Source organism: Culex quinquefasciatus, chromosome 2 (assembly GCF_015732765.1).
Source record: "Culex quinquefasciatus strain JHB chromosome 2, VPISU_Cqui_1.0_pri_paternal, whole genome shotgun sequence".
Lineage (NCBI taxonomy): Eukaryota > Metazoa > Arthropoda > Insecta > Diptera > Culicidae > Culex > Culex quinquefasciatus.
In genome coordinates this window covers 167,711,188-167,737,909 of record NC_051862.1, presented here as the reverse complement: position 1 = coordinate 167,737,909, position 26,722 = coordinate 167,711,188, and the positions used below count along the sequence as shown (strand labels likewise).

General features: G+C 37.4%; 2 protein-coding genes across 5 annotated transcripts; one reads left to right on the top strand and one right to left on the bottom strand.

The window, feature by feature from the left end:
• The first annotated feature begins 260 nt into the window (after positions 1–260).
• Positions 261–25,747, top strand: LOC6036388 (RISC-loading complex subunit tarbp2). Of its 2 annotated transcripts, XM_001846390.2 has the most exons (6): positions 261–411; positions 629–1,106; positions 8,275–8,575; positions 8,865–9,008; positions 23,639–23,907; positions 23,965–25,747. In XM_001846390.2, the coding sequence occupies exons 2-5, from the start codon at positions 850–852 to the stop codon at positions 23,885–23,887; spliced, it is 951 nt and encodes a 316-aa protein (XP_001846442.2). In that variant the 5' UTR covers positions 261–411; positions 629–849; the 3' UTR covers positions 23,888–23,907; positions 23,965–25,747. The 2 variants fall into 2 exon arrangements, with proteins under 2 accessions (XP_001846442.2, XP_038108355.1); XM_038252427.1 differs by lacking the exon at positions 8,865–9,008.
• Positions 17,590–22,901, bottom strand: LOC119766759 (nuclear exosome regulator NRDE2-like). Of its 3 annotated transcripts, none has more exons than XR_005277110.1 (3): positions 22,493–22,879; positions 22,157–22,289; positions 17,590–17,968 (listed from the first exon to the last, which is right to left on the bottom strand). XR_005277110.1 is itself a non-coding variant. In XM_038252424.1 (3 exons), exons 2-3 carry the CDS (start codon positions 22,011–22,013, stop codon positions 17,922–17,924), a joined length of 1,155 nt encoding a protein of 384 aa, XP_038108352.1. In that variant the 5' UTR covers positions 22,014–22,289; positions 22,493–22,901; the 3' UTR covers positions 17,590–17,921. The 3 variants fall into 3 exon arrangements, 2 of the variants coding, with proteins under 2 accessions (XP_038108352.1, XP_038108353.1); XM_038252424.1 differs by having other exon boundaries at positions 20,906–22,289; positions 22,493–22,901; XM_038252425.1 differs by lacking the exons at positions 22,157–22,289; positions 22,493–22,879 and adding an exon at positions 20,906–21,174.
• Positions 25,748–26,722: the final 975 nt, after the last annotated feature.

Here is a 26,722-nt window from a genome sequence, read left to right as displayed (position 1 = left end):
TGTACACGCTAACGACAAACCACTACATTTTTGTTCGGCGCAACAGATTTTTTCGCGCAACAGAAGTGTTGCGCACTTCGGTTTGGTGGTAAGCGGATAATAAAATTATAAAATTTGAATTAAATTTGAAATTCTGTATGTTTTAATTTATTTTTTCTTGTACTAAAATTCAAAACAACTTTCAAACTCGCTGGGCATCAGCGACTGTCAAACAAACGTCAACATCGAATTCCCAAATTCCCATCATTCGACGGTTCGTCGCTGTTCGATCGCCGTCAGGTTAGGTGTGCGCCGTGTTTGTGCAGGTGAAAATTATCTGATTATCATTGTAAAAGTGTTATAAAGTGTTTAAATTTTACCAAAAGTGGTAGTGTGATATCTGTGTAACCGAATTCACCAATAATTGCCAAGGTGAGCACCGAATTTGGGGTAGTTTTTCGGGATTGAAAAGTAGGGTTTTCTGCAAGCCGACTGGGAAAATTCATCATGGCGGACGGCAGCGGCCGGAACGGTCAAAATCCATAAGTTTTTTTTTTTGCTGAAAATGGAAAGGGGTCTAGTTGGCAGCTGCTTGATTAGTTTACAGAAGGTTAGCCAGTTCATAATTTGGGTTTTCATTTAATTCCAGATGAGTCTGCTTCCGGAGGAGGATCTGAACGCGTATATCATGCAGACCCGCGGCGGCGCTCCCGGAGATATCCTCGGGGACAATCCGCCCCTCGGGCAGCTGAACAACGTGCAGCACAAGCGGCCCCGTGGACCGAAGAAGGAGCGGCCACGGCTGGCAAACAGCAAGACTCGCTACCCATTGAGGAAGCGCTCAAGACGGAACTGACCGGTTCGAACAGCATGAAGACGCCGATTTCGGTGCTGCAGGAACTGCTGAGTCGCCGTGGCATTACGCCTCAGTACGACCTGATGCAGGTCGAGGGCGCCGTCCACGAGCCGACGTTCCGCTACCGGGTTTCGTACCAGGACAAGGACGCCATGGGAACGGGCAAGTCCAAGAAGGAGGCCAAACATGCCGCGGCGAAAGCGCTGATCGACAAGCTGACCGGATGCTCCTTCGGCGACACACCGGTGGGCGGGGTGAGCGTCAAGAGCGAGTGAGTATTATTTTTTAAATATTTTTTTTAACATAACCGGAACGTATCTCCGGAAAGCATCTCCAGGGTGTTTGGAAAACCAGTTAAGCCGAAAAAATATTTTAAGTCGACGTACCTACTTGAATTTCACGTCTGTGTTTGGGAAGTGCAATTTCAGGATCTAAGCATTTTAGGTACTTGAAGTTCACGGCCGTGATAGGGAAGCATTGCAATTTTTTTTATTCAACAGATTCATGGAATCTTTCAAAACATGAAAAAATATTAGTTTTTATAGCTACCTAAAAACAGAATACTAAAAAAATTCGAATAAAATATTTGGAAAATTTTGGTTGTTTTTTAATACCCCTGACTCAAGGCGGTTTCAAAAACACCCAAAAAGCAATAAAAACTGGAAATTTGGTTTATTGGACCTTTAAAAAAACTCCAGATATGTTTATTGGACCTTCTTAAAAAGACTCTACAAATGTTTCATTTTTAACATTTGAAATTGGAAAATTAGTTGCTAAGATATTGGCAATAGAAAGTGTGGGAATGTTTGGATGAGATTTAAAAAAAACTTCAATTTTCTTGTTTCCTTTTTTTTATTCACTGTATTTCAGCAACCAGAGGTCCAATCTTCAATGTTTCTTTGGAAATTTTATTGGAAATTTTCTGACTTATTTTCAGGAATGAACACTGTTTAAAAAAAATGAAATACAGGAATTTTTCAGTTAAAATTAAACTTTGAGTAACTAAATTTTAATAACCGTACACTTTTAAGTATTTTTGATTGCAAATTTGATTTTACACCGAAAAGTGAAGTCAAACTTTTTTTTTACTAAAATTTCTATTTTTTTTTTTTATCAAAAAACTTAACTTAAATCGGCGGCAAAATTTTACGCCATATTTCTCTATGACTCAAAATTTTTGATTTTTTCCGAAAAACATATCATATGCTTTTTTTTATTTTCTGAATAGTTCTTATTACAACTACAACTTTGAATATTTAAGTATCATTTTTGTAAGGAAAGCTGCCAAAATTGTATGGAGCCTTGGGTAAACCAATTACACAAAATGGTTTCTTTGGTTATAGATAAGGACCCCACAAAGTTTGAACCAAATAAAAAAATATAAATAAAATCAATTTCCGGGTTTGGTGTAGAATGGGTGGGGGACATTTCGCCGAATGTCTTTTCGCCGAATGGGACGTTTTGCCGAAAAGGAAAAGAAATGAAAAAAAATATAAAAAGGACAAAAAATGATTAAACTATTAAACTTACTCCAGGATAACTCAGCGGAACAGTTGTCAATAAGGAAGACTACTTTGTTTATGCAAACTTTTGCGACAAAAATGAAAATTTATATAAAAAGTATGAAAACGAATATATCATATCTAATACGATTTGGCAAAAAAACTTTTCATAGAATCATTAATAGTTTTGTTACATTTTTGTGTGTTTTTCCATTCTTTAAAACATGAGCAGTTCTTATCATACTTCTTAATGCAAAATTGAATGACTAGAAAAAGTTTCTGAAAATTGTCTGTTCTTTTAAAATCAATATTGTTTTTGTGTTTTCACATACTTTTTAAAAAAGAGCAGTTCTTTTGATGGTTTAAGTGTAGTTGTCAGTCTAGATCAGAACATGTTTGGAAAAACATCAATTCTTTGAGACATCTTTATCTTTTAAACATTTTTGTTTGTGTTTTCCATTCTTTAAAACATGAGCAGTTCTTATCATAGTATTCAATTCGAAATTTTATGACTTCAATAAAAAGTTTCTCAAATTGTCTACTCTTTTAAAATTAATAATGTTTTGCTTCCACATTCTGTTAAAAGAGGAGTTACTTTGATGGTTTTTAAAGCGAAGTTAACTTTCTTGAACATGTTTTTGAATTTCTTTAAAACATGAGCAGTTCTTTAAAAAATCTGACTTCAATATACATGTCTGTGGAAAAATTATCCACTGTTTGAAAAAAAAAAAAAATTTGTTTCACTCTTTTTCAAACAAATAATTTTGAATATTGTCTAACAAAACTATTCTAAAAGTTTTTGTCCCTACAGTAATCTTGTCTTTGTTAAACTTGTTGTAACTATGGATGTAATTCTTTCTTACTAAGCATTAAGCAGTAAAAAACAACAACAAAAAAAAACTAAAAAAGAGCAGTTTTAAAATACATGAAATTAAAAACACTTTCTCTCAAATAGCATAAGAGACCATCTCTCAACCATTTATACAATGTCGAAATCTTAACAAAAAAACAACCCCCACACAACCCCCTCAGCGTCTACGTGATTTTTGGATGACCCCCAGCCAGTACCTAAAAAAATCGGCGAAATGTCCATTCGGCGAAACGACTTTCGGCGAAACGTACCATTCGGCAAAACGACCTTCGGCGAAACGACATTCGGTGAAATGTACCTGATCCGTGTAGAATTCCCAGTGTTGCGATTTTGAGCGCTCATCCGCTCATGAGCGAGCATTTTTCGCTCATTCGTGAGGAGGAGCGCGACGCGAGCTAACTCACGTTTGCTCGTGCTCGTGTTTGCTCATTTATTTTATGAGCGAAAATGCTCATTGCTCGCGCTCGCGCTAATTTTTGCTCATTGAGCAAAATGAGCGGTATTTTTTACCTGTAACGGGTAAACGTTAATAACTTTTTTTCAGCAGAGCTTCGAGGTTGTTTTTTTTTAAATGGAGGCTTGAATAGGCTAATCTTAATAATATTGGATGAATATACAAAACATATTTTTGCCTTCCTCACCTCACTGAGGCAAGGCTATAAAATAACTCAAAAATTGAACTTTTTAAATAAGCCTCCCAGATATACCTTTACGTATACATATCGACTCAGAATCAAATTCTGAGCAAATGTCTGTGCGTGTGGATGGACGTAAATTTTTTTCTCACTCACTTTTCTCGGAACTGGCTCGACCGATTTTGTCCGGATCTATTTTTTTGGATTTGCCTTCAGGTTCTTTAAGTCTTTTTTAAATTTCATCCGGCTTGGTGCAGTACTTTAAAAGATATGTTCGAAAAACTGTTTTGGTTGATACTAAAAAGGGTCATTATTTACATAATTTGAAAGCTCTGGCGGATAGCTGTCGGAACTTTACGCTCAGTGCACGCACACAAACACTGCAGTGCTTTCAAATGGTTCATTAAATTTATCATACCTAGATGGCAGCACTCAGATGTATAGTGTCTTTACTAAGTAAGCGTTAGCCAAAGCTTTCGTAGTGTGTGGTTGCAAGGCTTTTAGGAGGAAGGCAGCAACCACCTTCCGGTGGATTAAGTAACGTTTTTTGTTTTGAAACTTGTTTTAGAGTCAGAGTTAAGTTGTTACATTAAGATCTGTACACAGCAAAAAACCATAGAAATATTACATCTGGGAAGGGGTACGTCTTTTATGTTAGAAAAATGCGTAATTTTACTTCTGAAAATGTGTAATTTTATCACTTTTCTGGTGTAATGCAACTTTTTCAGTCTAAATCGAGGTAAAATCATAACATTGAAGAGGTAATTTTCAACCTTACAAAATTACACCTTCCAAATGTACACTTTTTTTACTGTGTAGAAATAATTCGATTAATAAAAAAAAGTTGATAAGAGAGTGACACGTGAAAGTGAACTATTTAATAAAGCTGAAAAGTATCTTTTAAGGAACACAAATATTTTTTCTTGGTAAAACGTTTAGTCATGTTTCAATTCCTGGGCACCTCATCTTGTTTAGTCAATTATTTGTAAATAATTTTGCATAATAAATGTCAAATCTTTGTCTTGGATAATTTTCACAACAATTATCTTATTTATATGCTGGAGTCGATCCAAAAAAATAAATGAGAAATGAGCGTGCTCACAAGTAAAAACATGTTTTAATATAAGAAAAATCGATTACCATCCTATTTACAGCTTATTTAAGCCCTAACAATTCCATTCCTTGACAGTTTACTCTAAATTTGAAAGTGAAATAAGCTAAAAAAGTGTCTGGGATTCTTAGCAAATTAAGACACCTTAATTGCGAGTCAGCCATTTTTCATTTATCGGGAATTTGATCAAAACTAGTTTTCTAAATTATCAAACTCTGAAAAAAAATAGGCTGACAAAAGTAAAGTTTAATTGTTAATTTAATTTTAGTTAACCGCGGTAAATTTTCTTGAAATATTTCGAATTTACTAAAATCCACCAAAGCATTTACCATTACCACATTGATCACACAAAAAACTGTGGTAGAAAAGTATCCCCCGCAATCCACCGCGATCAATGTTTGACAGTTCGACGCCAACGAATGATCTCAAGAAAATTTACTGCGGTTAACCAAAATTAAATTACCAATGAAACTTTTATGAGTTCATGTCCCTTTTTCGCGATGAAATTATCTTCAAAAGTGGCAATCCAATTGGCCTGTGCCAGATTCATCAACAATACTAAAAATCTACCTGATTTGCTGATGAGCGCTCATTGAGCGCGAGCGCATGCGATGAGCATGAGCGACTTCACGGCTTCTGGCTTGCTCGCTCATTCGCAACCCTGAGAATTCCTCACAAGAGTAATTTTCCGTCAACTCAGGGAAGTATTAGACTACGACAAACAAACAAACAAACTCGCATACAAATAAACTTTTTGACAGTTTGGCAGCTTGCCTGCATTTGTTTGCAGAAACGTCAGCCTGAGCCTGCATACATTTCTAGCAAAACAATGCAAAAGTTTCTAGCATTGGGTTTGTAAACAAAAAGTGTCTCCGGCTCACGCTAGAGGATGTTTGGCATTTTGGCTTTGTTTGCGAGTTTACGAGTTTTGCAAACTGTCAAACAAAAAAGTGCGAGATTGTTTGTTTGCCATAGTCTAATACCTACTTCAGGCGAAATCGGAAAAAGTTGCCCCAATACCTCTTTGATTTGCGTGAAACGTTGTCCCAAGGGGTAATTTTAGTCCCTGATTACGAATTCTAGTGCCATTTTTTGAACATTTGAAAATACGTGTTTTTAAATAATTTGCAGCCTGAAGCTAGATTTGATGGCGTACTCAAGGTTACAAAAATAAGTTTGAAAAAAAACCATTGCCATATTTTTTGTTACTTATAACTGTAAAAAAAATGTGGCAAGTCATTAGTAAGAAGTAATTTTTTTTTTTGAAAAATTGGCAAACTAAATTTAGCTCAGATCTACCCATAAATGATAGGTCATTTCGAATAGCCTTTGATATATTGTGGCCGAATTGCGAAGACTGAGTTGAAATTTATGAGAGATTACATTGCTGAGCAATTCTCTACGAAATCGGTCTTTTTTCTTCAATTTTAATTTTTGTATTTTTTAATCCGACTGAAACTTTTTTGGTGCCTTCGGTATGCCCAAAGAAGCCATTTTGCATCATTAGTTTGTCCATATAATTTTCCATACAAATTCGGCAGCTGTCCATACAAAAATGATGTATGAAAATTCAAAAATCTGTATCTTTTGAAGGAGTTTTTTGATCGATTTGGTGTCTTCGGCAAAGTTGTAGGTATGGATAAGGACTAGACTGAAAAAAAATGATACACGGTAAGAATTGTTTTGGCTATTTTTTATTTCATTTTTTGTCACTAAAACTTGATTTGCAAAAAAACACTATTTTTATTTTTTTTATATGTTTTAGAGGACATCAAATGCCAACTTTTCAGAAATTTCCAGGTTGTGCAAAAAATCTTTGAGCGAGTTATGAATTTTTGAATCAATACGGATTTTTTCAAAAAATCGAAAAATTGGTCGCAAAAATTTTTTAACTTCATTTTTCGATGTAAAATCAAATTTGCAATCAAAAAGTACTTTAGTGAAATTTTGATAAAGTGCACCGTTTTCAAGTTATAGCCATATTTAAGTGACTTTTTTGAAAATAGTCGCAGTTTTTCATTTTTTAAAATTAGTGCACATGTTTGCCCAGTTTTGAAAAAAATATTTTTGAAAAGCTGAGAAAATTCTCTATATTTTGCTTATTCGGACTTTGTTGATACGACCTTTAGTCGCTGAGATATTGCAATGCAAAGGTTTAAAAACAGGAAAATTGATGTTTTCTAAGTTTCACCCAAACAACCCACCATTTTCTATCGTCAATATCTCAGCAACTAATGGTCCGATTTTCAATGTTAATATATGAAACAATTGTGAAATTTTCCGATCTTTTCGGAAAAATATTTTCAAAATTTTCAAATCAAGACTAACATTTTAAAAGGGCGTAATATTGAATGTTTGGCCTTTTGAAATGTTAGTCTTGATTTGAAAATTCCGAAAATATTTTTTTCGAAAAGATCGGAAAATTTCACAAATGTTTCATATATTAACATTGAAAATCGGACCATTAGTTGCTAAGATATTGACGATAGAAAATGGAGGGTTGTTTGGGTGAGACTTAGAAAACATCAATTTTCCTGTTTTTAAACCTTTGCATTGCAATATCTCAGCAACTAAAGGTCGTATCAACAAAGTCCGAATAAGCAAAATATAGAGAATTTTCTCAGCTTTTCAAAAATTATTTTTTTCAAAACTGGGCAAACATGTGCACTAATTTTAAAAAATGAAAAACTGCGACTATTTTCAAAAAAATCACTTAAATATGGCTATAACTTGAAAACGGTGCACTTTATCAAAATTCACTAAAGTACTTTTGATTGCAAATTTACATCGAAAATGAAGTTTTTTACGACCAAAATTTCGATTTTTTGAAAAATCAGTATTGATTAAAAATTCATAACTCGGTCAATGATTTTGCACAACTTGAAATTTCTGAAAAGTTGGCATTTTATGTCTTCTAAAACATATCAAAAAATAAAAAAATTAAAAATAGTGTTTTTGTAAATCAAGTTTTAGTGATAAAGTTAAATAAAAAATCACCAAATTTTTTTACCGTGTATTATTTTTCCAGTGTAGTCCGTATCCATACCTACAACTTTGCCGAAGACACAAATCGATCAAAAATTCCTTCAAAAGATACAGATTTTTGAATTTTCATACATCATTTTTGTATGGACAGCTGCCAAATTTGTATGGAAAATTATATGGACAAACTAATGATGCAAAATGGCTTCTTTACCAAACCAAAAGTTTCAGTCGGATAAAAAACAAAAAAATCGAATGACCGAAATCCTAGAGAACTGCTCTGCTATTTAAATAGGTATGTGGTTTTACTTAAACTGTTAAATTTTGTCCCCCGTCAGTCCCGAAGCCGGCAGCGGTGACGACGAACCGTCCGGCAACCCGATCGGCTGGCTCCAAGAAATGTGCATGGCCCGCCGCTGGCCACCACCAACGTACGAAACCGAAATGGAGGTGGGCCTGCCCCACGAGCGACAGTTCACGATCGCGTGTGCCGTCCTGAAGTACCGCGAGGTCGGCAAGGGCAAGAGCAAGAAGATCGCCAAACGGCAGGCGGCCCAGCGCATGTGGCAGCGGCTGCAGGACCAACCGCTCGAACCGAACCAGATCATCCAGATGCTGGACGAGGAGGGCAACGAGGAGGTGAGTTGGGTTTGTGTAGAGTTTGATTGAGTTGTGGTTTTTGTGAGGAAATTTGCTTCAGAGCTGTGAGATTTGAAAGAATTTTGGAATCTTCCCTTGAAAATGTTTGCAAAAAACTTGGTCGAGCCCTTCAGCTGGAATTCTGTTTTGAAAAGAAAAGACACACACAATTTGTAGTTTCAGGGAAAGATCCCCAAAATTCTTTCAACTCTTCGCGGGCCCCCACTTTGATGAAACAGAAAATAAGAAGTAACAAATTGTGTGCCTCTTTGCGCGGTTTCAATTCCAGCTGAAGGCGGCCAGCATCTCCGGACGGTACGCCGGCCTCAAGGATGTGCGCATCCCGAGCCTGACGACGGGCCACGGCCAGAAGGTGTCCCAGTTCCACAAGGCTTTGAAGTCTCGCAGCGGCGAATCTCTACGTAGATTGCAGGTAATTGGACATTTGGGGGACTTTTTTTAAAATTCTTTTGATGATTTCACCCTGCTCTGAGCTGTAAACTTGATTTGTGACGATTGTAACCCATTTTAATATCACACACACAGGCAAAACCTTATCTCGATGAAGCTACCAAGAAGAGAGTTGAAGAATACTTGAAAGCATTTCCGTACCATAATTACAATTAGAAAAGATGGCATTCCTTTTCATTACATTGTGTCTTAATGCAAATAAAACTAAATCTGTTGCAAAAACAAACCCGTGTCCACCAAACCGAGGAGCTTTACGAGACCGCTTTTCTGTCGTGCTCGCACTGCAGCCGTCCATTGGGTAGCGTTTTTTGAAGAAGTGGCTCCGCTGTCTTGGACGTAAAACAAAACTCGCAACAAAAAAAGCTCTAGAGCCAAAACAAAGTTGATCAAGAGCAGGCCTCCAGATCGTTCCCACACCCAAATATCTCTAACCGAAAGGCCAGCCAGTTTTCACCCCGTAGGAGGCACGTTTCATGCTTAGACGCGGCATGGAAACGCGAATTCTGGTTCAAAGGTAGAACGATCGGGTTGTAGAGACTCCGATTAGGCGATTGTTCCTCGGAGCCGTTTATTTCGCGGAGAGTCTCTCCCCTAACGAAGATGAAATGGCCTGTTTTGGTTTTAGATTTTCAAGCGTTATGTTGAAAAACAGTTGGTTTGATAAAAAAGCAGTTACAAAAATAGTGTTTAGGTTGCAGGATGTTTATAGGGGGAATATATTTATTCTAATCAATCATCTATCTTCAGCATATGGAGAGTTTGTTACTCAATCAAAGCTCCAAATAACTGTTCAGGCCATAAACTTTCCAGCAACAGCTCCACCTAGAACAAGCACACAAATTTGTTCCATTTACTGGGCAACAAGATAAAATTTAATGCACTTTTGATCACAATTTCTATTTCGCGAGACCCCCTGGGCATGAGTAGAGATCTCATCGCCGTTAGCAATGTTGGCTTAAAAATAAAATTCATTGGATAATATCACCCTCCCCCCAGCCAACATTTTTGCCATGCGAAGCGGGCCTCTAACACTGTGTCTAGGTAACACCTAGCTAGGAGCGATCAGTGGACAAACACAAGAGGTGATCCCAGGGTCGATTAGGAGTTCATGAAGCAAATTAGTCGTCTCCACCCTTTTAAATTGAAAAATGAACTCTGAAACCAGCGTCTACTCACAACAACAGAAACCGAGGCCTCTTCTAGGCATTGTAGGGTCTAAATTACTGCTTGCCATACAATTTTGAAATCAATGATTAGAGTATTTAGGATAATTATTTTCAACATTACAATATTTATCTGTTTGTTATCTCCACGTTACTTTCTATAACAGGTTTTAAAAAGAATACTTTCTGTTGTTACATAAGCCTTTTGCTTGTTCAACAGACAATTTAGAAATGTTAGGTGTTAAGCGGAATTAAGCTAGACCATTTAGAAATTTAGAAGTGCAGGTTTAGGCACACTTATTTTAACCATGAGCTTCAGTTTTATTTTTATTATTATTTAGAGAAGATTTGTAGGGTTTATTCTCCCTAATGAGTTCGTTCCTTAGAAATTAGGAGAAAAAAGATACTGCCGCCACCTTTGTTTAATATTTGCAGGTACCCAGCCTCATCAGCGGAGCTGGTCAAAGGATGACCAGGTCAAACTCGTTACTGACCAATTCCGACATCTACTGGCGAAGGTGATCTAGGACATCTGACGGCGGTTGCGGGGTCGTCCTCTCAAAAGCTAAGTAACAAATCAGTAAAGTAATCGTATTACAGGCCTGCCTATTATGGTCATGTTGAATACGATTAACTACAACACTAACCATTTAAACTTTCAGCAAACAAGACTTATGACGGACGTGACAAGACGAGGGCCTGTTAAGCTTTTAAACATTGTTTTCTGTTGTTTTCTTTGCTTCTGATAATTAATTACTTTCGTTGATTGATTGTAAACCTCAACATATAAATTCATTTTGATAACTTTGCGTTTGTTGGGATGGTTTAATAATCGGTTAGTAAAGGTCCATTTGTGCGTGGATAGTGTACTCCGTTCGCTAGGGTTCCTTGGAGTCAGTTCTGTGGGGTTTAACAGTCTCGACAGTTTAAACCTATAGCGCTGATTTTGGGAAGCTCGTGCGAACGGGTTTTTAATGAACATTGGGGGCGGCGATTGAGCACGAAGTTTCGATTTAGCTTATTTACATCATTACACGATTACATACTCTCACAAACACAATCTCATTTTAACCTACCCAATCATGTCCTCAATCCCCGCTCCCATGGAGTGCGAGCGATCCGCATGTGATTGACACGACCATTACCGTTCCTTTACACAACCGGACTTGGACTGACTTGATCCTGGCTATCCCACCTCGATCCGCAAAAAAAAAAAAAAAATTTCTATTTCGCGAGACCATTTGTCATCATTTTGTACGCAAGATGAGAGCTTAACCGCTTTATAGTTTTTATAGCGCTTAAGATATGAAATTTGTTCCCAACTACCGGCAACATGTTCTTTTGGCCATTATTTAGTCACTCATTTGAAAAATAATCCCGAAACATGTAATTAATTTGCAAGCGCTATTAAAAAAAACAAACACGCCGGGTCACTTGTCTTTTATACCTGAGCAGTTCTCTCAGATTTCGGTCATTCGATTTTTTTTGTATTTTTTAATCCGACTGAAACTTTTTTGGTGCCTTCGGTATGCCCAAAGAAGCCATTTTGCATCATTAGTTTGTCCAAATAATTTTCCATACAAATTTGGCAGCTGGCCATACAAAAATGATGTATGAAAATTCAAAAATCTGTATCTTGTGAAGGCTTTTTTTCATCGATTTGGTGTCTTCGGCAAAGTTGTAGGTATGGATATGGACTACACTGGAAAAAAATGATACAGGGTAAAATTTTTTTTTGGTGATTTATTATTTAACTTTTTGTCACTAAAACTTGATTTGCAAAAAAACACTATTTTTATTTTTTTGATTTTTATGTGTTTTAGAGGACATCAAATGCCAACTTTTCAGAAATTTCCAGGTTGTGCAAAAATCTTTGAGCGAGATTTTGAATCAATACTGATTTTTCGAAAAATTGGTCGCAAAAATTTTCAACTTCATTTTTCGATGTAAAATCAAATTTGCAATCAAAAGTACTTTAGTGAAATTTTGATAAAGTGCACCGTTTTCAAGATAAATCCATTTTTAAGTGACTTTTTTGAAAATAGTCGAAGTTTTTCATTTTTTTAAATTAGTGCACATGTTTGCCCACCTTTGAAAAAAATATTTTTGAAAAGCTGAGAAAATTCTCTATATTTTGCATTTTTGAACTTTGTTGATACGACCCTTAGTTGCTGAGATATTGCCATGCAAAGGTTCAAAAACAGGAATATTGAACAACACACCATTTTCTAATGTCGATATCTCAGCAACTTATGGTCCGATTTTCAATGTTAAAATATGAAACATTCGTGAAATTTTCCGATCTCTTCGAAAAAAATATTTTGAAAATTTTCAAACCAAGACTAACGTTTTAAAAAGGCGTAATATTGAATGTTTGTCCCTTTTGAAATGTTAGTCTTGGTTTTCATATTTTAACATTGAAAATCGGACCATTAGTTGCTGAGATATCGACATTAGAAAATGGTGTGTTGTTTGGGTGGGACTTAGAAAACATCAATTTTCCTGTTTTTAAACCTTTGCATGGCAATATCTCAGCAACTATGGGTCGAATCAAATAAGTTCAAAAATGCAAAATATAGAGAATTTTCTCAGCTTTTCAAAAATATTTTTTTTCAATGGTGGGCAAACATGTGCACTAATATTAAAAAATGAAAAACTTCGACTATTTTCAAAAAAGTCACTTAAAAATGGATTTAACATGAAAACGATGCACTTTATCAAAATTTCACTAAAGTACTTTTTGATTGCAAATTTGATTTTACATCGAAAAATGAAGTTGAAAAATTTTTGCGACCAATTTTTCGATTTTTTGAAAAAATCAGTATTGATTCAAAAATTCATAACTCGCTCAAAGATTTTTTGCACAACCTGGAAATTTCTGAAAAGTTGGCATTTGATGTCCTCTAAAACATATGAAAAATTAAAAATAGTGTTTTTTTGCAAATCAAGTTTTAGTGTCAAAAAGTTAAATAAAAAGTCACCAAAATTTTTTTACCGTGTATCTTTTTTTTTCAGTGTAGTCCATATCCATACCTACAACTTTGCCCAAGACACCAAATCGATGAAAAAAATCCTTAAAAAGATACAGATTTTTGAATTTTCATACATCATTTTTGTATGGCCAGCTGCCAAATTTGTATGGAAAATTATATGGACAAACTAATGATGCAAAATGGCTTCTTTGGGCATACCGAAGGCACCAAAAAAGTTTCAGTCGGATTAAAAAATACAAAAAAATAAATTTAAGAAAAAATACCGATTTCGTAGAGAATTGCTCACCTATTCAAATCGAAGGCTGAAGAAAACCGAGCGAGAAGCGAAGAAAAACTAAAAAAAAAAACAAAGGCTGGCCACCAACACCAGCAGCAGCACGTGTGTAATCCAGTGATGCCAGGAAACTTTCTCTATAAATGCTACTTTTCTTGAGTGTTCGCAAAAAATTTCATCACAAATGGCAGCACTAGGCAGACACATAAAAGCGTTGAAAGGAAAAAGAGCTCAGCCGAAAATACAAAGTGCATAGACCAGAATACACTTGGGATTTTTTTTAATGTTTGTAAAAGGAATACGAATAATTTTTAGTAAATGTCAAATTTTCACAAAATGCTGATCTACTGGTTGGTGTTCTTGGTTCTTTTTTAAACTCCGGTCTTTTGAAAGAACCGTTCCAAGATGATATAATTTTTAAATTTGTTATAAATATAATTTATTGAATTTCTAACAAATTGTAGTGTTAAATTTGCTTTTGAGGATTGAAAATACAATTTCAAATATTTCATTGCTAATAAAAAATGATCCCAACATTGTGCCTTGGCATACTTTTTCAAGTTCTTTGGGATGAAAAAAGGCAGGTTAAAGAGGGGCTATTTCCCGACATTTTCATAGCTGAATTGTTGTATTTCATTGGGGTGTCTATGGCAACTTTCAAACCAATATAATATATTATATAAAGAAACCCTCTTAATGGCAAAACGAAACTATTGGCACTACGCCCCCCGGGGCATGGCCTTCCTCTAACGTGGGATTTCTGCTCCAGCGCCTCTGACGAGACAGGAGAAACCGGGACCGACGTTTTACTTCACCATCCGATAGAAGCTCAGTGGATAAGGCGGGAATCGAACCCGCGTCTCATAGCATCATCGGGATCGGCAGCCGAAGCCGCTACCCCTGCGCCACGAGACCCACTTAATGGCATTGATGTCAAAATATTAAAAATAAACCACTTTTTAAGAGCTCATATTTTCAGTTTCCTACTTTTTTTTATTCTAAAAGTAAATGATTTTCTAAACAAAATGAAGAAACTTTTCATTGTACTTATCGTGCATTAAAGTTTTACCCGAATACAAATTTGAGCATTTAAAATTGCTGAACTTATGAACGAATAAACTTCAGCGTTTATGAACATTGTCGATCAAATTAGAATGTAGAAAAGAGTTAACAGAATAGTTTCTCTAAATGAAATATCAGCATTAGTTCAATTTTGGCAGAAATAAACGCAATTTTAAAATTAATAGCAATTTCTCCAAAATCCTATATTTAAGTTCAGATGCCATTCAATTATTCGAACGCTAAGGTTCGAGTATAAATGTTGACATAGAGACCGCCAAGACCTATGGTTTTCAAGGACATAGCGAAAGAGCCGTTCAAAAGAGCGGCACTTTTTAAAGAGCGAACGAAAATGAGCGGCTCCCAAAAAAAGCGGTTTTGCCCACCTTTAATTCTGGTTGTTTAATGCCAAACTGAATTCAAAAACGCTTTAAAAACGAAAATATTTTTTCAAAAAATAAAATTAATCTAAAACGTTTTTCGATCCAGTTTGGCATGCTAAACAATCTTACAGAAAAACAATTGTTTGCCCAAAAAATGATCGAAACTTTACTCTTTTAAAAATCTTCATATAAAATCTTATAAATATAAAATAGCCTCTCTTTCACAAATTCCGATCACCTTCCCCGCAACTGCCTTCAAATGATTGCTGTCACCATGCGATACCGCACAAGCAAAAGAGAGAGAAAGAGAGAAAAAAAAAGAGTAAGAGCATGTGAGCATGCTGCTCAAGTATCGAGCTCGGCATTCGTTCGTTTCAACTTTTTGTTCGTTCACTGATCTGGTTCTTCGTAATGGCGATCATGACAGGCGCGCTCAGTCAGCACTCAACGGTTGAGTCGACGATGAAAGCTAACTGACTAGCTCTTTCAAGTTTCGGGAAATCACTTTTTAAACATTGTGTTCAGAGAGCATCGAAGATAGGGGAGCGTTATTTTGTTACGAAACGCAACATTTAAATTTGGCATAGTGGAAATAGCTTTGACAGTGTCTGTTTCGCGAAACCGTTGCATCAGATCAAAATGTGGTCAGAGACCAACCTTTAGGAAATTTGATAAGCCTTAAAAAAACACTGAAATAAAATAAACGCCATTTCTATGACACTTTTTGATTTTTATGTTTAAAAGTCAAAATAAAAAAGCCCTCGATTTTTTTTATTCGATTTCGTTCAAAATTTTTGAGGTCTAATTTGTTTTTTTAAATCACAAAAGATGCAAGAATCCCTAAAAAAAACTAAAATCATTTATAAAACAGTTTTTTGAACGTCAACATTTAAAAAAAATCTAAGCAGTAAACTGCCGTTCTAAGCATAATTGTCCCATGTAATTTTTTGACGATTTTGACCTTTTGACATTTTTAAGTTTAGTTTGTCGTAAAAACGAAACTATTGGCACTACGCCCCCCGGGGCATGGCCTTCCTCTAACGTGGGATTTCTGCTCCAGCGCCTCTGACGAGACAGGAGAAACCGGGACCGACGTTTTACTTCACCATCCGATAGAAGCTCAGTGGATAAGGCGGGAATCGAACCCGCGTCTCATAGCTAAACTGTCTCAAGTTTTCGTAGAAGGGAAGAGTAAGCCACTCGGAAGAGTAAAAACAGGAGTTGTTGTTTGTCTCGATGCTCAGCACGTAAAGAAGGCCGCAGCCGGACGTGCGAGCTCATTTATTCATCCTCCATAGTATTCATGTCACTAATACCCTTACAAGTAAAGAGAACGTCAAATGACATTTTAATGATAGGGCGGTACCTATCAGTTCTTCCCCTTTAGAGAAAATACATAGTTTTAAGATAAGAAAATTCATTCAAGAAATTACAAAGGTAATGTAGTTAGTTACACAGAAAATAATCCAAATTATTTAGATGAGCATGAGCATGAGAGATCACCCATGGTTGCCCCTCCGTTGCTGAACAGAACCGTAATATCCTTTCAGCACTACTGATTATAGGCTTCGACGATCAAGTGGTGTTTCCCTTATCAACAGCATGTATGAATGCGCTGAAAAGATAAAACACCATGATTGCTAAAGCTAGATCAGTTGCGAATAGGTAACAGTCATTGGCCACCAACGGCGCCCGCCATGTCAGTTTGTAGACCTCGATTTTAAGGGACGGGAATGTTAGTTAGCGCAGGTTGCTACTAGGGCAGCTGATTTACTCTGTGCTTACACCCCACGAGCGCCAGGAACCTGAAAACTTGTTAGTAGGATAGGGTGTTTGGTCAGGATTCATCATAGAAGATGATGATGCGACCCAAAATCATAGTGTTTGTTGAACGGTATTTTGTATTATTCTCAAGGCAAGCAATCGGAGGCTGCGGATGAGACATTTCCGTTTATCTGTTGTTAAATTTTAAATGAAATGGTCCAGTCTTAGACAGCCGGCTGTGGAAAGATAGAACCAAAATCATTTGTAATTAAAACTGAAGGGTTAAACAGTGTAATTTTTAACTTGAGATGATTTCACGAGTTTTGAATGATTGATGTTTAGTGAGGTACTGATTAACTTTGCGAACGACGAGTTACGATGTATCGAGATGAAATGGTATGATAGGGTTTTGTTGTTGTTGCACATCGACAACGGACGCGAAAAATTTACCGACCCGACGAAAAGGCATCGCAAATCGAACTGACTGTCATCGGGACAGTCAAAGCCAGCCGCACCTTCACACGCACACACGCACGCGAAAAAAAACGAAAAACACACTGCGACGGACGCGAAAAATTTTGCGACCCAACGAAAAGGCATCGCAAATCGAACTGGCTAACTGTCATCGGGACAGCCAAAGCCAGCCGCACCTTCACGCGCACACACGCACGCGAAGAAAAAACGAAAAACACACTGCGACGGACGCGAAAAATTTTGCGACCCAACGAAAAGGCATCGCAAATCGAACTGGCTAACTGTCATCGGGACAGTCAAAGCCAGTCGCACCTCACACGCACACATGCACGCGAAAAAAAAACGAAAAACACACTGCGACGGACGCGAAAAATTTTGCGACCCAACGAAAAGGCATCGCAAATCGAACTCGAAAATAATCCAAATTATTTAGATGATGAGAAAGAACTAAGTGTTCAGAAATCGTAAAATTATTATCTATAGATAAATTCACTATTCACCACAGGCTTCTTAATTCTCTTCGAGCGCCTAAGGCAAACCGCCGGCAATTCTGCCGCGGATGCGTCTCGCTTCCGGCTTCTGGATCGTGCTGTTGCAGCCTCCGGGAAACCCCGGAACAAGCCGCTTCCACCGTATCCGGCCCCCAACATATCTTCGTCTAAATTCAGCATCTCCACGTCCAAATCCACCACTGCCGCGTCCGGCGCAGACTTCTCAAACGGCGTCATCAGGTTCGGCCGTTCGCCTTGTTGCTGGTAATGTGGTTTAAGCTGACCGCGATGCGCTAACCACACCGCGCTTCCAGCCGACACCTGAAACGTGTTCAAAGAGAATTTTTTTAAGAATGTTACCAAAATCCATTTCTTTGAAATGTTTTTATTATTATTCTTATACCAAACGGTATCACCTGCCATCAGGTTATCTAACTCGTCAGATGACTTTTTGTTAGACACTGTAGGTACTTGTACCTTATCATCAGAGGCATGCTGAACAGATAAATGTTTCTTATAATTACTTTTAGGATTTAATAAATCTAGCATAGTCTTTGGTTTGTATGAGAACACTTTCTCCGAGGGTAATTGCCCTGTACTCGTCGTTATGTTATTTCTAAAGTTCATCAAAAATAAGTTAATCTGGTCTTCCAAATCAATATTATCCAACTCTGGATCAATCAAAAACTTTTTCAAAACGTCTTTAGTTGTTCTTACTAATCTCTCCGCTTGGCCATTGCTCTGCGGATTATAAGGAGGACTTTTCATTACCTTAATTCCTTGCCGACTAAGAAAAGAAGTAAAGTAATGAGAATTGAAAGGAGGACCACCGTCCGATACCAAAACATCTGGTAACCCAAATCTAGCAAAATAAGCAACCAACTTCTTCAAAACCTTAGCACAATCCGTGCCATGCTTCATCCACTCAACTTCCAACCACTTTGAATATGAATCAACAATAAGTAGAAATGTGTGATGTGAAAAATAGAAGAAATCAATATGAATTCGGCTAAAAGGCCTGGTAGTTGGTGTCCATTTAGACAAAGATTTCGGTTTTGGCACCACTGCCATACTACCACAAACGTCGCATGTCGTAACATAGTTTTCTATATCCTTGTTGATTCCAAACCAATAGACTTGTCTTCGTGCCAATTGTTTCATTTTTACTATCCCTGCGTGATTGGCGTGTAAAAGTTTTAAAATCCCGCTTTGCATTACACGTGGTATCACCACCCTGTCTTGGTACAATAAGCACCCTTCAACTTCTTCCAAATCATTCTGATTTGCAAATACGTCAATAAAGCGTTTGTCTACCCTTGCTGGCCAACCATCACGCAGATAGCTTAAAATTTGTTGTAAATAAACATCGTCAGTTGTCGCCTTAGCAACCAAAACAAAATCTATTGGGCAATATTTACTGAAGTTAATGCTCCTAACGAAATCTTGATCCAATTCGGCTGGTACCGACTGCTTCAATGGAAATCTCGAACAAAAATCCGCATTTCCCATCTTAGCAGACGGCCTGTACCGAAGCTCAAACTTGTAAATGGACAATTCCAAAATATAACGCTGTAGTCTAGTAACGAATATTGAGTTTTTGCCTTCCTTGCCGAAAATTCCCAGCAATGGCTTGTGATCAGTGTAAGCAATGAAATCTTGTCCAAATAAGTACTTATGAAATTTCTTAATAGTGCAAACTAAAGCCAAAGCCTCTAAATGAAGAATAGGATACTTCTTTTGCGCGTCATCTAAACTGAAAGATGTAAAACAAATGGGTTTTTCAACACCATCGACAACATGAGCAATCACTCCACCCAGGCCATAACCTGATGCGTCAGAAACTACCACAATAGGCTTGTAAGGATCATAAAACTCCAAAATATTGGCTGAAATGAGAGATTGTTTACTTTCAATGAAAGCTTTGTCACAATCATGACTCCAAACAAACCTCACATTTTTCCTCAACAAGTTATACAAATGGTACAACTTGGAAGATAAATTTGGAACAAAACGATTATAATAGTTAATCAAACCCAAAAAGGATTTTAGTTCATGTACATTTGTAGGCACTTTTGCTTTTTGAATCGTTGAAATTTTGTCAGGGCTGGTCAATAAACCTTTGTCCGTAATAATATGTCCCAAATACTGAAGTTCTGTAACAAAAATCTGCATTTTCCCAATTCACCTTAATATTTGCCTTTGCAAGTTTTTCTAAAACAATCAACAATTTGCTTTTGCAACCCTCAACAGTTTCACCTGCTATCAGAACATCATCCAAGTAGCAAAACACATTTTCAACTCCGCCCAAAATTTGATCCATAATATGCTGAAAAATAGACGCACTAGGAGAAGCCCCCTGTGGTAAACGATTGTATGTAAATAACCCTTTGATTGTATTGATGACCGTGAATTTCCTGGACCTCTCCGATAATGCAAGTTGAGTATAAGCTCCTTCGAGATCTAACGAACAAAAAACCTTGCAATTAGCCAATTTAGCAAAAAGATCACTAGCAACTGGCAAAGGGTAAGCATTAGCCACCAAAACTTTGTTAATTGACACTTTACAATCAATAACTAACCTTATTTTATTGTCTTTTTTCATAACAACAATCACCGGAGAAGCCCAGTCACTGGCCTCAATTGGAGTGATCACATTCTCTTTCTCCAATCTATCCAAATAAATTAAAACTTTCTCCCTTAAACGGTACGGAACGTCATAAGCTTTCTTAAATATTGGTACATCACTTTTTAAAACCAATTCCGCCTCAAATCCTTTGATTGGGGTGGAAAAATCCTTGACAAAAACCTGAGAAAAATCTCGTTTAATCTCCTCAATCCATTGATCACTATTTTGCACACTCACGCTGTTAACTTGTTCATCAATATTTGCATTGTTTGAAAAAAATTGCCTCCATTGAGGAAAGAAAACATCCATCCAATTCCTGCCAAAAAGCGGAATGAATTTGAAATCAGAATTTAACACAAGCAACTTCAATTTATGCTGGAAACCATTAAGTTTAACCGAAACATCTGTTTCTCCCTCAATTTTGAGTTGATTACCATTAACCACCAAAAGTTGCTTATCACACCTGTTCAAAGGTTTGTCAAAAAATTTAAAATACTGAACTTTTCCAATCACAGTCACAGTAGACCCACAATCAATTTCCATTTGGACGAAAACATTATCAATCATGACATTTATCAAACACGGTTCACTGATTTTATTAATGGACTCCACACACATGCATTGTAAACTACCTTGGTTCCACTCGGAGTAGCTTTCCGCATCCGAAGTCTCCTCATTCGGATCCTCCCTCGTGTTCATACGCCCCAATAGATCTGCCAGCTCTCTCTCAGCACTGGTTCCCGGTCGCGCCATCTCGACGAAATTCACAGCATCACGTCGCAAATTCTTCCAGGTGAAGCACCTCTTTTTAATGTGCCCCAGTTTCCCACAATAATCGCAAACAGTCTCAGAATAATCAGGCTTAACCCTCTCAGTTCGATAATTAAATCTGTTGTTGTTGTTGTTATTGTAATTTGTGTTTCTTTGATTGTTATTACGGTTATCACCTTGAAATCTGACTGAACGTTGTGTGTTATGTGTATTTTGTGTGTTTTGTGCGCGCTGCTCATGATTATTTTGACCCGATCTATTGTTGTTGTATCTATTATTGTTTCTATTGAAGCCCGATCTGTAATAGTTGTTATGTGTGTTTGAATGTTGTCTATTGTTGTAGGGATGTGAACCTAACCTCTCGTGCACTGGTCTTCGAACTTGGTTGACCATTTCAGGTGGAGGGTAGTTAAATTGTCCAAAATTAGCACAAGAATTTTGATTGTTTAGTGCACTCACGTTACGTTTTGCTATGTTCCAAGTCGTGATGAACTTGTCCATCTTGTCCAAGGTCAACCCCTCCTCCTTCAACAAATTCTCCATCAAATTCCCGTCAAGAAGACCCGCCAGAACTCTGTCCATTATGGCCACGTCCTTAAACGCACCAAAACCACAGAATTCCGCCTGCAACTTGACCGCCTGCACGAAATCCTCATTGGATTCATCAGGTTGCTGGTTTCGCTGACTAAAACGAAAGCGTTGGACTAAGTCCGGCTCCGTTTTGTCCAATTTTTGTTTCAATTTTAACACAATATCAGCATAAGAGGCTTTATCCAGCTCATCTTTGCTGTAGTGCAGCTTTAATTGAGAAAAAAGAAACGGTCCGCAAATCGTTATGAAATGCGATTTTTGGCGATCAGCCGCAACTTGATTTGCGTGAAAGGTATAGGCCAATCGATCAGACCAGTCCGTAAATGACGTACCCTTTCTGTACGATTCAATAGAGGTAGCAATTCCATTAGAACCCATGTCTAATTTACAAAGTTTTACAAATTAAATTACCAATAATTTTTTTTGAAATGACAAAAAATAGAAAAAAATAGAGAAATAAAAAACAACGAAAAAGCTCTATTACACACTGTTCAGGGATCAAAAGTTTTTGTAGTACTCACCGACCACGTGCCCGGCCTTTGCCAGCTTTTGCTAGTACTCCACAAGTGGAATGGACACCTAACCTCAAAATCCACACGAGGCTCGAAATTTCCCGAACCGGTCCTCCGTAGCTCCGCAAGATCACAACCAAACCTAAATTCACCAAAAGAAAAATAATCTCTCTTAAAAGCAGTCCCAATAATGGTGCAACTACCTTAGATTTCACTTTCACTTTTTCCCAACTGCTGGTCAAACGAACAAAAGGCTAAGAAAATGTGCTTTAGCACAAGCCAGTAACAAGAAGAAGAAAGCTTCCCTTTCACAAAATTACAAAAAGCACTTTTACTTTTTCTTACCACCACGTCGAGCAGCAATTGCCGGCCCTGGTCAAAAACGCCCTGCCGCAACACAGCAAAATCCAGCCGAAATTCTCCCACCGGTCGAAATATCCAGCACCCGGAACTTCCCGGAAGATTTGCACTCTCGTTCCCGTCGGCTACGTCACAGCACCTACCGTCAAACCACCGACCAGCGAGATCTGCACACACACACCCGGCGTCACCGCAGGTTAAACAAAATGGCTGCTGCCAACGCCGCACGAGGCTTTTTCAAGCAACAAATTCACCGCGTTTTGCCTTCTCACGATCGACTCACGACCGACTCACGCACAAAATTTTTTTTTTATCAGTGTTTTGGAAGCCTCACCGGCCAATCGTTCTCCGCGAGGTAAAACGAACTTTTATAACCGAACAAAAATAAATTATTGCACGCACCACGACCGCGTCCAGTTTCCTCGTCGCCAACTAAACTGTCTCAAGTTTTCGTAGAAGGGAAGAGTAAGCCACTCGGAAGAGTAAAAACAGGAGTTGTTGTTTGTCTCGATGCTCAGCACGTAAAGAAGGCCGCAGCCGGACGTGCGAGCTCATTTATTCATCCTCCATAGTATTCATGTCACTAATACCCTTACAAGTAAAGAGAACGTCAAATGACATTTTAATGATAGGGCGGTACCTATCAATAGCATCATCGGGATCGATAGTTTGTCGTATACTTTTCGAAAAACCCGTAAAATCTAGGAAACTCGTCAAAAACAACACCATCGTTACACTTCTACGCATGATTGTCTCACTAAGTATTTTCTTTCACGGAATCATTAGTTATACGAAGCATTGAGTCTTGTTTACATAATGTATAGCAAGAGGATCATAAATAAGAGTGATAAATCATTAACTAGGGCAATCGGGGACACATAGGACGAATAAAAACCTACGGGACAATTATGCGTAGAAACACAGAAATCGATCGAAAATTCCAATCGCGTTTTTCTCAGTTGCACTTTTTTGAACATGGGACAATTATGCGTAAAACGGCAGTAAGGCAGTTTTAAATTTGGATTAAATTAGAACAAATCCTTAAGTATCAGATCAAAACTAGGCAAAACAGTTTTGTAATTCGACAGACAACCAACTAACCATCCCTTTTTTTCCCTCCCGAAACCCCAGAACACTTGTCTGAACGACAAGTCCGTTGACTTTGTCCAGATGCTGCACGACATCGCCACCGAGCAGCGCTTCGAGGTCACGTACGTGGACATTGACGAGAAGACGCTGAGCGGCCGCTTCCAGTGTTTGGTGCAGCTGTCGACGCTGCCGGTTGCCGTCTGTCACGGCAGTGGTGCCACGGCCAAGGAGGCACAGGCCGCCGCCGCCCGCAACTCGCTCGAGTATCTGAAGATCATGACCAAGACCTAAGCTGCGGGTTTTTTTATGTGGTAGGAGCTCGTTTTAATTGAGTACAGTTTTTTGGAATGATTTGATTAACTTTTCAGATTTAACTGACGCCAACTTCGACGATAGACCAGCATCGCAGTGGTGAGTTGCAGTGAAGAGAAGATAATTTGGGCGCAAAGTAAGTAATAACGATGGCGCTTACGTCGCAACAAATTGAGCCAGGCGTCAATATTTCCTAAAGCAAACACATTTTTACTCTGCGTATTTGTCTTAACGATTGATTTTTTTTACACGTCGATAGCAAAGTCTTGTATCGACATAAGCCATCACACAATACGGCGAATATTGTAAAGATTGTATTTCTAATTGATTTTTATTTGTTTGGACAACTTGTCAATTTGCTTTTATTTTAAAATTATGATTTTCATGCCTTTTCGGTTTTACTTTTGTATGCTTTATTTATAAATCTTGCAGAGAAAAATTATATCGAATAAATTAACTATATACATAAATAACTAGTATTGCTAAAAAATATTAAAATATTACACAAAAGAAAAAAAAAAACAATTATTATAGTATCTTAGCTACACGCACTACTTATTGCAGGTGAAACTGTAGCGTTGTGACGACAAATCTTTTCGAAACAACACCGCCGAAAACATTTGTCGTGTCAATTGATAAGAATTTGACAAAGGGAAAATAACAGAATCAACATCATTCGAGTTATTTATGTGTGTAGTATAATCACGCGAAAATCCTCAAAAGCGAGTCCAAAATCCAAGGATCGTTCGAGTTTAAAACTGATCAAGCAAAGAAAAATTATTAGAAAGTTACACAATTTTTACAACACGACACAAGATAAAAATTAAAAATAACGCAAAATACTTGCAAAGTGAAACGAAAAACAAAAAAAAGGTTAATTTCTTTAAAAGCAACCCGCAAATATTAGATGCAAAAATGTGTGCGTATTGAAGCCAACAAAAACAAACAAACAAAAAGTAAAACCAAGATCGGCAGCATCTCCACAAACGGAGCATGCGCCAATCTTGCTTGAACCAACATAATACAAGCTATACTTTGCATAGAATTAGTGGGTTTTATTTTCCAAAATCAATATAAAATAATCGATGCGTGAAGGATTAGAAAATCGTCACGTGCTTAATCGATATAAACTCAAAAAAAAGTCTATGTTTTTGCCTCAGTTTGAAATTTTTCTTTTATTTTTGTGCTTTTAGTTAGTAATCCTTAAAACTACACATTTCAAGTGTTTCCATTCTATCTTTTTCCTCATACATTATAATAAACGCTATTTCAAATTAATTACCAAACGATATGAAAAATAAAACAAAATAGTACATGTATTTGCTGTCATTAATGGTAACAACCACAAACACACACACAGAAACTACAAGAAACATAATATGCTACAATGAATGAAAGCAAACAACATATTTGAGACATACCAAAAAGGGTGGGATTTTTTCAAAATGCATCTTACCAGACACAGAGGGAGAACATCAAACTACGACGAAAGCTAAGAGAAAAGTCCCATACTTGTAGGAAAATGGGCATTATTTTAATGCAAAGTATAGAGGTTGTAACCAATCCTTGAAAAATAAATTTAAAATAATCACACTTGAGAGAGGATGAAGAAACACACGAAAAACAGCATCAGTAGCAGGTCCCTACGTGGTCTGGATGTATCGTGTGCGCCCGAATATGCTCTTTCCCGATAAATCTATGGACAATGAAAAGTGTCTTCAACGTGTTGTAGCTGGAGCAGAGATTTCCGATCGGGAAGCAGCGTATTGTGTGCATAATATTGTAGTTTTCATGTATTTCAGCATAATGAATAAAAAAAAAAAAAAATGCATAACTGCATGTTGCTGGCTTCCGGAAATGCTTACTGTTTGAACTTAAAAGAAACTCCCAAACATGTCTCCAGTCCAGCTACACGTATAAATTGTTTCATATTTTGCCCTCCTTACCATACTGAGGAAAGGCAAGACAGTCATTCGAAAAATCACCCTTTCAATTTGACCTCCTAGACTCACCTTCACGTAAACAAATAAAAAATCAAATTATTCGCTCTACAGCATTGCCTTGGCGTTCTCGATTGCGAGATTCCTATTCGAAACTAGCTGCCCGAAGGCTTGATTGTTAAGGCACAAAAAAGGTTGTTAGTTCGAATCCCGGGGTGGATGGGGAAGTGTAAAGTGCCTTAACAATCAAGCCTTAGAATAACCAGCCGTGTTTCGAGCGTCATTGTTACAGTGATAAGTGTTTTTTTTTGTGCTTTAATAAAGATTACATTAATTGTTATTTGATTTTAAAAGCCCTTCCTATATCATCGTTGATCAGAAGGCACGGCGTCAGGTAAATTGTGCATAAATTTTCCAAATAATGTGTAAAACTTTCACGGTAGAAAATTTATTTCTATATGTACAATCATTTATCAGAAAGACACGCAGACATTTAGTATAGAGCATTAGTGCGCTGGCCACGGGGACGCCCAGACCAGTTTTTGCATTATCATCTCTTCCATTTTAGTTGTATCGCTGTTAAGATTCGATTGTGAGCGCGGGAGCTCGCGGTTACTCTTTTTTATTTGATATTTTATTTTTCATAAGTCCTTCTTCATCAGTTCCTCTTAGATTCCAAAATATCCATTTAGTTTTTCTTCAGTTAGTTTTCCTCCAGTTAGTTTTCCTTCAGTTAGTATAACTCGCCTTCACACAAAGCCCTCGTTTCTGGTTTGCACCGGAAGCAAAGCAAGATCGCCCCAGCAGCTGGACACTGAGTTGCGGCTGAGGACAAAAGCAAAGGCCAGCAGAGCCAACCAAGACCCCTACACAA